The 14,552-nt window shown below is 44.0% G+C and overlaps 1 protein-coding gene across 1 annotated transcript; it reads right to left on the reverse strand.

The window, feature by feature from the left end:
• Nucleotides 1-9,774: 9,774 nt before the first annotated feature.
• LOC133928208 (uncharacterized) lies at nucleotides 9,775-10,838 on the reverse strand. Its single transcript, XM_062374438.1, has 5 exons — nucleotides 10,746-10,838; nucleotides 10,572-10,656; nucleotides 10,362-10,441; nucleotides 10,164-10,217; nucleotides 9,775-10,008 (listed from the first exon to the last, which is right to left on the reverse strand). Exons 1-5 carry the CDS (start codon nucleotides 10,836-10,838, stop codon nucleotides 9,775-9,777), a joined length of 546 nt encoding a protein of 181 aa, XP_062230422.1.
• Nucleotides 10,839-14,552: the final 3,714 nt, after the last annotated feature.

Here is a 14,552-nt window from a genome sequence, read left to right on the forward strand (position 1 = left end):
GGCCTCTATTGAGCTATGCTAATCATTATAGTTGGTGTCTGTGCTATTGATGGTTGTTGGCTGAGCGGTGTCTTTGGTTCTTTAGCATTGGCTTAACCACATGTGGCCAAGTGAGGTCTTTCTCTGTTATCATTAGATGATCAAAACTTTAGGTTGCGGCTCTATTTATTCGATGAGAGCCCCTATTGCTTGTTTGGCTATGACTTACAAGTTAGCACTGTTGTTTCTACTGTAATTCCTACTGGTAGAGAATGAGTAGGCTCGGTCATCTATCTATTATTATATGTTGCCTCGATGGCTTCATGTTATTGGTGATTGCCTTGATGCATGTGAGGTATTTGACTTCGTGGCCTCAGTGCCTATGTGGCTCTCTTGTTGGCTGATATGGCTCATTTATAACCTTTGTGGCTCTTTTGCTTGTGTGGCCGTTCGATAATGATTATCGCGGAAAATATATGTGCCATTGCGGATGAAGCCTTCGCAACCCGTAGTGACCCTGCCTGTGTGGCTTTCACCTTCATGGCACGTTGGCTTCGGTTGGTCGATGAGGACAAGTTCGAGACCCAAAAAGGGAGTTAGTGAGTCAAGCATGACATCAGAGCTCCTGGTTGTGGTTTCGCTCCCGCTTCTGGTAGAAGCTACGTGTCGTACCGCACTCCTAGTTCACCTCTTTCTACATACATGATGTTGAGGTCATACGTAGCCGATGATGATCTGGGATACATAAACAGTCCTATAATCTCATGCTAGATTGTTATCTCGTTTCTTTACTGCTTTTATTTCTAACACTTACATCGCTTGGTCTTTGTTGCGTGCGACTATAACCTTGTAGACTCGGAGATGACCTCAATATGATGACTGCCAGCGCAACTTAATCGGAGGTAACTTGAAGAGATGAGTGTAATCAACTGGATGCTCTTTATGAAGCTTAGGGAACCAAGACAAAGCAATCGTCAGATCATATTACACATTCAGATTAGCGTGTGTGTTGTGGAGGAACACGTTGTGATAAAAAGAACTTGTACTTTATGAATTCGACATGAATGAATTTTTTTTACATGTTTCTATTACAACATCCTCCCGTCTTTCGTATACTTTGTATACTGGTACACCTACAATATTACATTCAAAGTTATTAATACAAATATTCGAACGCGAGTTTCCCTTCCGCGAAACAGTTACATCACGCCTATGGGCCTGTGGAATCACACACTTCAAATATTATAACCTTTGGGCCAACTGTAACCTGGCCCTCATGGTAAAGGTTAAATCAAGCATGAAATTGTTTCACCATAATAATTATTTTCAGTAGGACTGGAAAGCTTACCGTAGCTCACTAAAAAAAATCATTTCTCCCACTGGCAACCATTTTGTATTCCCATGTGTTCTTTCGGTATCAAACTTTGTCAGAGCCCCCTAAATCTTCGACAGTGCTAACTGTTAACCACAGTGTTGTTTTGTTACCAGAAAAGGAAAAAAGAAAACTATAGTAACCAGATCCAAACTGGTAGTATATCACCTAAACGCCCAAGTGGAATGTGACTAAAGAGTGATGCTTTGTGAGTAGATATGTGGTCCACCATGGTTTCCGTCATCGCTGCTCCACCTTAAGTAAACAACAGCCACTCCGATCTGGATTAACCGCTTGTCAATCAGACCATGAGTCGAAGCCGCCACCTTGTCCACGACGTCTTCCAGCTGCATCATCGAACCTGACCGTCACGTCTGACCGACCCCTATCGAACAGCAGCCACCAGCCGCCATCAACCGATCTCCATGTCTGGACGAATCCCCGTTGATGCAACCCATTGAACGGTTCGAACTGCCACGCTCGAAGTGTCCGAATCCAATGATCGAGTCGTTGATCGCCGCCATGCTCCACCTTGCGCCGTCCTTCCTCAGACCCGTGCAAGCCTTGCGTGGTGTGGAACATATCCTCGTGTCTTCCTTTGATCTTTCAACATGACTCTGGTACCACTTGTTAGGATTTTAGCAAAAGTATCACCAGGATCATCAAGTCAAGCACAAAATCAACACACAAGACACGATGTTTTTTAATGAGGTTCAACTAAGTTACCTATATCCTCGGGGTATGACTACAGGCGCTCCTCCTTAACTATTTCAATCTTGTCATTGGTTACAACGATGATGCCTTCTATTTGAAGGCTCAGAATTAGGAATTCGACTACAACTTTAATCCTGATTCTAGCCAATTATAACTCAAATCTATCTATAACCTACCATGTACACATATTCTAACACAATTAATAAAGATGTGCAATACAAGGTGCCGAAGGAATGTCATGTGTTCTAGAAACTCTGCTTTCCAGCAGAAAATTCCAGCTATTTACTGTTACTCTGAATGTCTGAATCCAGAAGGCGAAAACATGCTAAAAGTTGTAAAGAGCGGAAGAATCGAGACATTATCTCTTTGATGTGGTCTGCACACCGTAGAGTTACTAGAGTCTAAAATGTCAAGGTCAAGCAGTGTTGAAGGGAAGAGCATCGAATAGATGATATTTGGCATGAAACCACATTTCCTTTTTTGTGGAGATCACCCTGTCAAAGAATCTGGTTAGCCTCATGCGGAGAGATCATTGTGGTTTCCTTCTTTGTGGAGTGCACTGGATGTGCGTGTCGTTGTCGTAACCGCTGCCAATTTGGGACGATTGATTCGTCATGATATTATTGTTCGTTTTTGTTTTAGTTTGGGCATCTTTTTGGATTAAAGAGTGGGGCTTTAACATGAAGGGACATTTTCTTTCCAAGAACAAACATACATATTTTTCTTTGAGAGGATCCAATAACTAGGGTTTCAAAAACAACTTGTAAAAAGTTTCTCAACCTTGGTTAGACCAATCCCTGTCATATTTCATTTTTCTGTCGAACTCTCAACAATTTTCAACTTCTTGCAACATCTACTTATCATATGGAGTAAAAGAAAAAAAATTCAACGTGACATCTTCTCCTGTACTCAGACAACAGGTCATCTATGCAGCTGGCCATGCGATATGACTCAATGCTCTATAACTACATGTGTTACTCTTAAGCAAAGGTTTTCCTGTGGTACTTAATAAAAGGAGTTACACTTACTGAAGATAATTTAGCAAAAAGAAATTGGCAAGATGATATCAAATGTTGTTTCTGTAGTGCCGTTGAGACTATTCAACATTTGTTTTTTGATTGCCATTTTGTGAGATTTGTTTGGAATGCGGTGCACACTACTTTTGGAATTCAACCACCCACTAGTTTCTCTAATATGTTTGGTTCTTGGCTGAATGGTGTTGGTCCTAAGCTTCGAAACCAGATTTTGTTAGGGGCTGTTGCACTCTGTTGGGCTTTATGGTTGAATAGGAATGAAGTGGTTTTTAATAAGGTTAAGTCTAATACATATCTACAGGTAATCTTCAGGGTGACTTACTGGATCCGACAGTGATCCCTGCTGCATAAGATGGAGGAGCGCACGTTGTTCAAGCGTGGTTGCAGAGACTTGGAGACAATGTTGATGGCGGTCTTTGCAAAGTTTGGTTGGTGCTTCCGGAATCGAATTGAAGCGTAGCTATTAGTTCCTTTCCAGTCGTTTGGTCGCTCACCTTTGATGGGCTTAAACTTTGTTGCTTTTTTATTCCCCGCTTCGTTGTAAGCACTTGAGCCTTATGGCTTATTTTGTGGTTGACGCTCAGCTATGTACCATCTCCGAATGGTAGAGGCTGGAACTTTATTCCATTATCTAAAAAAAAGCAAAGGAGCCCCATTACTGAATGCCAGTATGCCATTCATGCTAGGGAAGTGTGAAGGTAAGTGCACAGTGTAAGGAATTTATATTCAAAATTTAATACTCAATAGGCATATGGATGTTGTGTGAAGCTTTTCTTGTGTTTTATTGAGTTGCCGACTCAATGTAGATTTTTTTTTTTGCTAGTTTATTGTTGTCCTATTCTTCAATTCTGGTCATGCCCTCCTATGCTCACTGAGTACGGAGAAATGGCATGCATTTTAAATCTGGATTTGCGGAATTTCTTGTTTTGTTCATCTGTTCCTTTCGAATGCCTTACTTGCAGGATAAGAGGAAGAAAATACAAGGGGACAAGTGACTTCAAGTCCTACGAGAATAGCGATAAAGTCTAAAACAATTTACATTTGGAATCAGATGGAGTATATCAATATGCCGATCCAAATAGTTCAGTTCTTAAAATAACCGTTAAAGTTAGAGGGGTTATATCTTATGAAACGACTTATGCATCGGGCAATATCAATAAAATTGTTTCTAAGTGGCGTAGATGGCCTGGACAAAGCAAAGTAGCGTCGAGGACGAGCCAGGAGCTCGGTTGGCTAGCAGCTCAGGTGTAAGTGTTGTCATCCGGGTTTCATCCTTAAGATGGAACTTGGATCTCACTAGAGTTTATCCTTATACTTAATTATGTTGCAGGCCTCTTAAACGTGGAGTCATAACGGATTATCATGTGCTTATCGTCTTGAATGATTTTGTCGATCTCCCTAGGAGCGTTATTGCCTATGTGTATATATGTTCAAAGGCTGGGCTAGACCGGGCTTTAAAAAGCTCGATGGAAAAACCATAAGCTTGAGCCTGATGGCAGCCGAGGCTTCTAGGCCTGAGTCCAACCCAACAACGGTTTTTTCGTGCCAAGCTCAGGCTTTTCTAGACTTTTTTAGATTTCAATCATATTTTTGAAGCCTAGGCTCGATCTGAAAAAATATGTAGGCTGAGAAGTTAAACAAGTCTGATCAGGCCAGATTAGGTCAGACTTTTTCAGATTGAGTTGAATTTACCACGCTAGGCTACACATGTGCGTGCCTATCTGTGTGTAGTAGATAGGTTTAGATGTATACTAACATGTATGAGGAGGTATGTGTAAATAAGGGCTAGTGTATATTTACGTGTTCAAATATTATAACTTGTACCATATAAGAGGGAAAAAAAAAAAAAGCAAAGTAGCGTCTTGAATTCTTGATTGGGAGTGCACTCAGGTATCTGGCGCGACGAATTTTCTGCAGATGGAAACGGACCGAACGTTTCCTTTCCTCTCCTCGAAGTCGGAAACGGATCGAAGGTGAAATACCATACATAAGGACGGCTCTTGCCGTAGAAGGTAAAACGTAGTGGAGAATTCAATCTTTCAAAATTTTCTTTTGAGACAGTACCCATGCATAAGTTCAGAACTACAAGATATGAGCAGTACTACGTTATTGTCCTGAAGGTCTTGCCCTACATCGCTAGTTGGCTACTGAGAAATAATTGGAAAAAAGTGCAAAAATAAATAACATATGTCGGTGTATTTACCAAAATAGACAACAAATCGACGTATTTGTAAATCTGGTACCTGTATTCGACACTCAAAATCCAAAAACCCGAATTCAGTATCTCAAACACCGAAAAAAGGCCGGTCCCACTGTATTCAGCACCTGAGGTGCCGAATACGGGACTATTAACCATATTCGGCATCTCAGGTGGTAAAAACTCCCTGGATTCGATATCTAAGGTGCAAAAAATGATAAACAGGCCTCTGTCGTGCGTTGGGCTCGTGAGAAGCTAGAAAGCTACAATAAAAACTAAGAAGTCAAAAACAAGTGCAAGTTTTTTTTATTTAACTCACGATTTTTTTTAAAAAAATAGTCTAAAAATTCTAAACATTTTCATAAGCAAATTGGAGATCACTAGCAAAATAAGCAAACTAGAGACCACTAGCAACCTATTTTTATTAGTTTGATCAAAAAGCGTGAGCCAATATTTAATTAAAATTCTCCAAATAAGTAAACTTTTATAAATTCTAGTAATATTTAATGTCTCAAATAAATTCTCAAAAATCTAAAAAATTCATAAATATTCTTCTCATGTGATGTAATAATTTATAAAAATGTTTCCAACCCTATGTTATTCGATGAAAAAGTGATTTCCTTTGTAATACTCCATTTATATGCATCGAATTGAATTAAAAAGAGAATATCACATGAAATGATAACAATGATTTGTCTTTACATGTTTGTTTTTTAAACAAGGACATCATCTGAGAGGCAAAGATGAAAAAATAGGCAATATACGCCGACATATTTATCAAAATAGATAACATATCAGTGTATTTACAAATTTAGCACTCGTATTTGGTACCTCAAATTTTTTAAAAAAACTTGGAATAGACCGTATTACAAAATATGCTTCCTATTTAATGCACCTGAGATATTTGCCCTTCCTTAGAGAATTAGGGCCCGAAGCCTTAGCGTGACGGACCCTCTCCCGCTTCCTTTCTCTCAGCGCGCTCCTCTACTGCCTTCCTCATACGCTCCTCCCCCTAACATTTAAGTCGTAGTTTCTCCTGTTGTTGCTCGTACTCCTTGCGAAAGTTGTTACTTGGTGTGGTCATTTTATTTTATAAAAGTTTAGCATGAATTATTGTTGCCTCTGCATGGAGGCATAAATTCCTACGAAAGTTGAGTTGTGTAGTCACTTTATATCTATTGCATGACTCACGATAGATGTGTTATCATTTTATAGTTAAAGCTAGGTTGTGTGGCCACTTCTTGTCTAAAGATTGACTCATGACAGAGGTGTTGTCTAAAGATTCCATCTGTTACGATCGGTTTGAATAGATAAGATCAGAGAGGCTCGAATAGATAAGTTCATAGTTAGGATCGTAATCAGGTTTATTAGTTTGTTAGTAACAAATTCAGTTTTTCAGTTGGTTTAGATTAGAATTGGCCGGCTATAAATAGCACGGCATTGACAGCACTTTTCTTTAAGCAAATAATAAGAAGCCTGTTTCAGTTTCTCTCTCTCCTGCCCAACCCTAGCCAGGTCATTACCACGGCAACTGGATTCTGGGGTTACAAGCCCCGGCCGCCAGTTGATCATCCGTATAACCTACGTCATCAAGGTTCTACCAATTTGATATCAGAAATGACAGGTTCCAACAATGATAAAGGTGCTAGCAAGCCAGCGAACACACAAGCCATGAAGTCTGTGGCTAAGATGGTGGCTGACATGAGAAGCAGCTCGGCGAGGTGGCCCAACATATGGCCGCAATATCCTCGCGCATCACAGTGGTGGAAATTAAAGTCCTAGATGGAATCTGCAAACCAGGTGCTCGCGCTGTAGGGCAGCACGTCACCTAGTGCAGTTGCTTCCTCGCCGGCGGTGTCTGTCCGAGTGATACTTGTCGACACTTCACGCATCCTACCCTTTTCGCCATGCCTGCATCCTCAATTGCCACCCACCACAAACATCCACCAAATCCAATTTTCAAACTCTCCATCCACCATCCCCACCACCTTTCCGTCCATGCACTTTCCATCTATGCCACAATTCAGTAACGCCATGGAACAATGTCCATGTCAACCAGCATCTGTAGGTGGCAACAACGGCCTGCCTTGCTTTCATAAACTTGAGTTTCCGACCTATAAGGCCAATGCCTAGGCAGAATATCGAGTAAGATATGGAAGCCACTTAAGCTAGTGAAATTATAGATGCAACTATGCAAGGGCCTATGAAACTATGACAGCACTTATATGACTTGCAATTTTAGGTAGAAGGAAATATTGGCACCACTTTAGAAAAGGCAATAAAGATGTTCTTACAACACTTTCCCCAATCTTCTAAAAATATTGATAGGCTCTTTATGGAGTCATATTCGACTAGAATACTTATACAATTTGAGTCATTATCTAACATACCAATAACAAAGATCATGAGAAATTATCACATGGATGTTGCACACATTACTCAGTCATTGCAAAGGATAGCACGATTTATCCGAAAACACTCTACATACACAGGTCCCTGTCAAAAGAGAATGCACTCCTTCAATATTGCTTGCTCGCAATGGTAGACATGAGTGGACCAGGTATGCTTTCAATCGTTGAACAAAGTCTTGTGATTCTGGATTTGTATTAAAATATCCAAACTATGCTTAAAAGTTGATATGCTAATTCAGTTCAATGGAAACCATTATCATGAGAAGACATTTTTATTTGGTTTACTGAAAGAACATGCCGGAAACACCACGTGGACATCAGAGCGTCTTACAGGAGAATCTGGAGGCTACATGGCATTGCGGGGTGAACTGGTGTGATATAATCATCATTGCAAATTTCACACAGACATACCGTGTGCAATTTTTTGGCATCTATTTAGTGGGCGATGAGCTTTTATTCATCGCAATTATGATAAGCATGTGAATTAGAACCGACAGGCGACCACTTTTTATGATAAGCGCTTTCAACAGAAATCTCTGGTAATTTCACCTGAAAGCGAGGATACGTGGGGGGCTTCTTTTTTTCCCAATTGCTAAGATAATAGATTGGCTCATACAATTCTGACAAGGTTTTTTCCCCTTGTTCTGTGACATGTCGATCGGGAGAACTGAAATGTTTCTCGTGAATTGCAAACACTTAATCACCTCACCACATATGGATACGTGGTAGCATCACTACTAAAAAAAGACTTATCAATGGCGGTTGAAAAAAAGGTTTTACTGCCGATTCAACCGGCACTCTTCATTCGGTACTGATTGTTGACTACTATCAGTGCCAGTTAACCACCTGACAATATTGATATTTCTAGAACATAAAAAAGGAAAAAATTGGCGGCGGCGGAAGCGGCATCCGAACCGACTCGGTTCTCTCGTTGCTATTGCCGCCGCACTCATACGGGCCCACCGTGCACCATCGCCACCGCACCATTGCGGGCCCACCACGCGACACCGCCACCGCACTCCTGTGGGACCACCGCCGTGCCGACGCGGATCCAGTGACCCTGCCACAGAGCTCGCTACCATGGCACACTTGCAGCTGCAGCCCGAGAAGGATGTCACTGCGTGGAGGAGCCGCCCTACCCTCGCCGATCTCGCCTGCTTGGCCTCCGTCCGCCCGTCGCGCGCCCCGTGGCCGAGTCCGCTCGGCTCCTGTCGCTTCGCATGTGCATAGATCCCACGACCCCGCCACGAATCCCGCAGCCTCGATGTGGACCCCACCACCATGGCGCTCGTGCTGCCCCCGCCACCTCGCGCGCTCCGCCGCCGCTACCGAGCTCATGCTCGGCTGCTGCCACCTGGCTCGAAGTGCTCACGACCATCATAGGGGCGGCCCGACTACCTCGAGGCCCTGTCGGTGGCCAAGGACGTGAGGGTGAGAGAGAGAGAGAGAGGACTGAGCACGTGAGGACTAGCGCTTGAGGACGCGAGGGTGAGCGCATGAGGATAAGGTGGAGAGAGAGAGGATTGGGTGTGGACCGAGCTGATCGGACGTGAGAGGGGTGAGCCAAAATTCTATTTCAATGAAACTTTAGATTCGTGCTAGGTATCAGTGTCGGTTATATTATGAATCAGTACTAATAACTATATTACTAGTTACTAAGTACTGATTTTTGTCCAAATGAACATATGAATATTTGATTTTGTTACCAACCGGCAGTGATACTCTATTATTATCGGTTTTGGTTGAACGGTACAGATGAGGTGATACTTATAACTAGTTCTGTAGTAGTGCATATGTCACAGCAATGGCACTAGGAAATACTACAACATCCAGAATTGGTCGATCGACACCAACGGGAGGGAAATAATCACTCATCCTGTTATTTTTTTGTTGCATTGCATCGGGACGAAAGTTTTTGCCTGCAACACTTTCATCAGCTCAATGCGTTACCACTAGATCGAGCTAGGTAGCCAGCACTGCGAGGCTACGATCGATTATTTGATTCAGCTTAACACCTTCAGTTGCACAGCTCGCTCGCCCCCGGCTGATCGGACACGGTAGATGAAGCTAGCCTTTGCGGCCCAACACTGGTGGTGGTGAGCGCGCGGCGGCACGACGACGGTTGGAGGACGAACCGACGCGCTGGGCGTTCCGCGCAGCCTGGGGGGCGGCGCCCGTTCCGCGAGACGACGACGACGAGCTCTGCTTCTTCGACCTCAGAGGTGGCTTAGGCGGCTCGTCGAAGCTCTTCGTTATCTCACCAAGCATGCCCCAGAGCTCGTCCATGGTGAGGTCAGGCTCCTGTCAGAGTGGCAACAAGTCACGAATTAATCAACGAGTCGGTCGGTTGGCGTCGAGTCGCGACGATGAAATTATTAAGTTGATCTTGTTTCTTCTCTTGTGAATAATCAATTTGTGGGCATGCATACATGCATGATGAACATTATATATATTACCCCGTCCATCTTGCCCATCGTGGCCACTATTTCTCCAAGGAAGTCGTCCATCCCCTGAAAACATGCATACACCACCAGGCAGACAGAATTATTAAAGATCAAAGAAGATCGAAAAATTAATCTTCTCCTACGTACGTACACATCGCTAAATTTAAAAGAAGAGCCAATCGACTAGCTCTAGCTAACACCAGAGCTCACCTTGACATCCTCGTCGTTGTCGACCGAAGGATTGGACATGCCGGCGTCGTACAGCGCCCTCTTCGACTCGTCCGACAGCACTGCGCGCCACATGCATGCACGTACACGTACGTCGTACAGTACGTATACACAACGATATCATGTTACACGCAGTAGGTTCGTCGTCATACTGGGCACGTCGTCGATCGTCATATACAAGCTGATACGTACCTTGGTATGCCTGCTGAATCTGCTGGAACCTGGCCTTGGCCTCCTCCGCCACCCGAGAATCACGGACCTTGTCCGGGTGCCACTTCTGCGATTAATTCAGAGGTGCACCATCATCATGGTCATGGACTCTGTTGTACTATAAGTTAGCTAACTCAGTCGCGCGCGCGTACTCACCTTGGCGAGCTTGAGGTAGGCGGCGCGGATCTCGGCGGCGGACGCGCCCCGAGCCACGCCGAGCACCTCGTAGTACGACGCCCCCCCGCCCATTGCTAACCACGCTGCTGCCTGCAGCTGTGTGGTGTGCCCAGCCGGGGATGGGAGGAATGCCTGCCTGCCCCGCCGGTCTTATAGCGCGCGTGGCACGCGGGTGCCTGCCAGCGGAAGTGCCATGCATGCATGTGGGCACCGCGCCGCGGCATGGGGCGCGAGGCGCCGGGCCGCGACGAGGACCGCCGGCTCCGGAAACGTGATCGCCCCCGGAGTTACCTTACCTGCGTCTCCAACGTTCCGAGCGCCAGCCAGAAGGCGTCCTTGCACTGCGCGCCGTGACACTTGTACGCTGAGCCAGAAGATACTTTTGCGTGCCGGGGCGGCGTTGCAGCTAGGGGGCGTGGATGTGAGCTGGTGCTGTGCTGTGCCGTGCCGTGTGTGGATCGCCCCGGCTGGATCCAAGATGGTTTTGGAGTCTGGCAGACTAGCTAGGAGGATCATGTGTGCTCCATCTAAGCTGGAAGGATATGGATGGAGCTTGATCGATGATGTGGATGATTATATTGGAGGTCTCTTTTGGGAAGAAATGACAATTCTTTCCCTTCTACGACATGGCTTACCGGCGAAGTAGAGTTCCAAGAGCATAGGGTCCACGATGATGGCGATGCGGTCATCCTCTATGGGAGAAGAAAATAGACTGCCACTGCGGCGCTCTCTCAAGGCGGTGGTCGGGTGCGGAAAAGGACATGTATATGTGGATATGACGAGTTAGGGGTTATCTTGTAAGAGCGGCGAGGCAAGAAAAATTGTTTAGGGAAGAACCGGTACCCCTCTTGATGTGGGTGTTAGTAAGGTAGGGGAGGGGATAGGGGACAGGGAGAGCGGAGGGAAAGAGCAGCAATACAACGAAGGCCGTGATGATAATGTGCTTTTATAGGCTATTGACATGCGAGTGTCGTGTGTTACATTCTCAAAAAGGCATCACACGTCATATCTATCGTCTCAATGGTTGGGCAATTTACGTCATAGCACACGCCATCACTAACGCTTAGTTATTTGTTGAATGTTTTTTTGAGTGGGGGTTGGGGTTAGGGTTTAGGGCTAGGCTTAGGGTTTGAAATTGCGTGAAGCCTAGGCTTAGAAGAAAGGCCATGGATGGTGGTTGGACCGGCGATGGGCAACGACATGGTGGGATGGTGACGCCGAAGCTGTGGGCGGCAAGCGGGGGAGGCAAAGCAATGGCCTGGCATCACCCAGGTTAGCAGGGTGGTGGCTGGTGGTCGCAGATCCATCGGCGGGAGAGCCACCAAAGACTGAGGAGGAGGGCGGCGTGGGGACACCGGAGCTGAGGAAGAAGGCTATAGGAAATGGCAAATGGGTTACGTGGAGGGCAGGGTTAGCGTAAGAAGGCCAACTAGCCTCACCTGCAGCGAAGGGCAGGCGGCAACGATGACGGCAGCAGCATCAACGCTTGGTGAGCGATGTGCAGGAGTTGGCAGTGCTCAAGGTGGATGAAACAGGGAAAGGGAGATTAATCATTGGATGTCCATCCCAGGGTCAAGAATCTAAATGATTTTGGCTAAAGAAATCATTGGGTTATTTTCTAAACAGTCCTCACTTTTAATCATAGTATCACTCTTTGGGATATCGACCAAGAACATTACAATGACCCTATTAATTACTATGGTTCTGAGATCCAAGGATCAGACGATCGTTGTCACGGAAGAAGGTGGGGAATGGAGGATATGCTCTTGATAAAGATTATTCCCTCCAATCTCAAATATAAGTCTATTTGGACTTGTGTACACAAATTAAGGTGTGTGCTATAATGATCCTGTTGTCTATCAATTATTGTTATAGTTAAGGTGGGTGGCTTGCTTATTTCATTTCTATATTTAATTAGGAGCAAAACATAAATGTGGACTAAAAAGGTGCATTAGAGTTGTTGATTGACTTATATTTGGTGAATTAGGAAAAATGTTATATGGACTTATATCTAGGATCGAAGTGAGTACAATCCCTAACGGTTCTATGGAGAAAAAATTGCAAATGCCTCCCTATAAGTCATCTGAAGATGCAAATACCCCTCTGCAAGTAAAATAGTTGCATTTAACACCCTGTAAATCTAATCCTAGTGCAAAATCTCACTAAGAGTTCTTACTCGATCTCATATCAGCGTAGTTGTCATGGCATGACCTTTGATGTTGTATGTAAGCTTACAATATATTAAGTAAAAGACGAAATGAGGTTAATAACATATTACGGCCAACCAAACTTCTCATTTGGTCTAGTTTGTGAGTGTGAATTGAGATGAAATAGTCCATACGTTGGGCTTCAATGTGTGATTATTACCCTCAATATTACCTCTTTCCTACCTTGGAAATCTATGTGCAGCACGCAAGGTCAAATCATGGAAGAATTATGCCAACATGGTAATAGTCTAAGCACCTTCAAGGGGGATTTTGCACTGAGGTCAGACTTTTGGAGTAGTAAATGCAACAATTAAACTTGTAGAGGGATATTTGCAAATTGAGATAAGTTGAAGGGGATGTTTGCAATCCTCCCCACCCCCCCCCACCCCCCCCCCCCCCCTTTTTTTTGCCTTGGATCATTCTCCTCCCACTCGGGTGGTCAGTACAAGGGAAAAAAATTATTGTCAAACAGGAAATGACGCATGGTTGCACGGTCAAACTCCGAATATCCCGCGTGCTGACCCGTCCCGGTAAGTTAAGATGTGGGGAACCCAGAATCACTAGTGCGCCCTGCCGCCCACCATGATCGAGTCTATGCATGACCACTTCTTAAACCCTCATCCTCATGCAGTTGGTAGTACTGGTTCTTCTTCACGCTATGTCGCACCTAGTGTTACTGGGATATAGATACGGGTATCGAAATTTAACTCTGATTTGGATGTCTAATTTGATAAAAAAATTTAAACATGCGAATAAAATAAAACTCAGAATCTAACACGGGTGTCGAAATACAATTCGGATTTGGGATGTCTGATTTGGCAAAATAAATTAAATACGGGTGTCTATGAGGAACGGTGACGTCCTAAGAGAGAGATAAATTAGTAGAAATCTAAATCAAATTGGCTCCAAAAATTTTATAAGATAAATCTATCTTAATTTCTATCTAAATGTACTCTAGGTTTATCTAATGGTTTAATCTACCGCTCAAGAGGATTGTAACCTAACCTAGCAAGGTAAATTGCAAGTATGTAAATATGGAAACGTAAATAAGATAGAGAGACAAACTCAGTACGAGGAATTTTTATTCTATAGTATCGATTGTATAAATGTCACCCCTAATCTATATTAAAACTTTACAAAGGAAATGCTTCTAGTTGATACGGCTCTTCCGGTCATGGTTCTTGAGTCATCAAGTTACAAGATAAGGTTTCAAGCACGATGAGCTACCAAATTAAGATCTCACTGCTAATCTTTCTTCTAATCACTTATCGTCATAATCACTTCAAAACTTAAGCCATCTAAACAAGGGTATCTGTGTCCCTGTATATTTCAGAGCTTATAGACCGTTGGCATGCGGGTGTCACGTGTTGCGATACGTCATTGCTATCATCTCAACGGTCGGAAGGTTTATGCCGTAGCAAAGGTGACCACTGCTACTTTTAATCCTAGTGGCACTCTTTGGCATGAAACCCCAAATACCTTCCTTTTAGAGATTAAAAGTCCATGACTATGTTGTGTCTCCAACTAAGAAATCTCCGCTTTGCGTCCACCCATGGGCCATGGCCATGTTGATAACGTG

The sequence above is a fragment of the Phragmites australis genome, chromosome 9 (genome assembly GCF_958298935.1).
Source record: "Phragmites australis chromosome 9, lpPhrAust1.1, whole genome shotgun sequence".
NCBI lineage: Eukaryota > Viridiplantae > Streptophyta > Magnoliopsida > Poales > Poaceae > Phragmites > Phragmites australis.

Excerpts from the sequence above, each read along its gene's own strand:
- LOC133928208 (XM_062374438.1), bottom strand. The coding sequence starts at position 10,838 with ATGGGCGGGGGGGCGTCGTACTACGAGGTGCTCGGCGTGGCTCGGGGC. Across the intron at positions 10,442-10,571 it reads GATTCAGCAGGCATACCAAG|TGCTGTCGGACGAGTCGAAG; the intron begins GTACGTATCAGC and ends TGTGGCGCGCAG. Across the intron at positions 10,218-10,361 it reads ACAACGACGAGGATGTCAAG|GGGATGGACGACTTCCTTGG; the intron begins GTGAGCTCTGGT and ends GCATGTTTTCAG.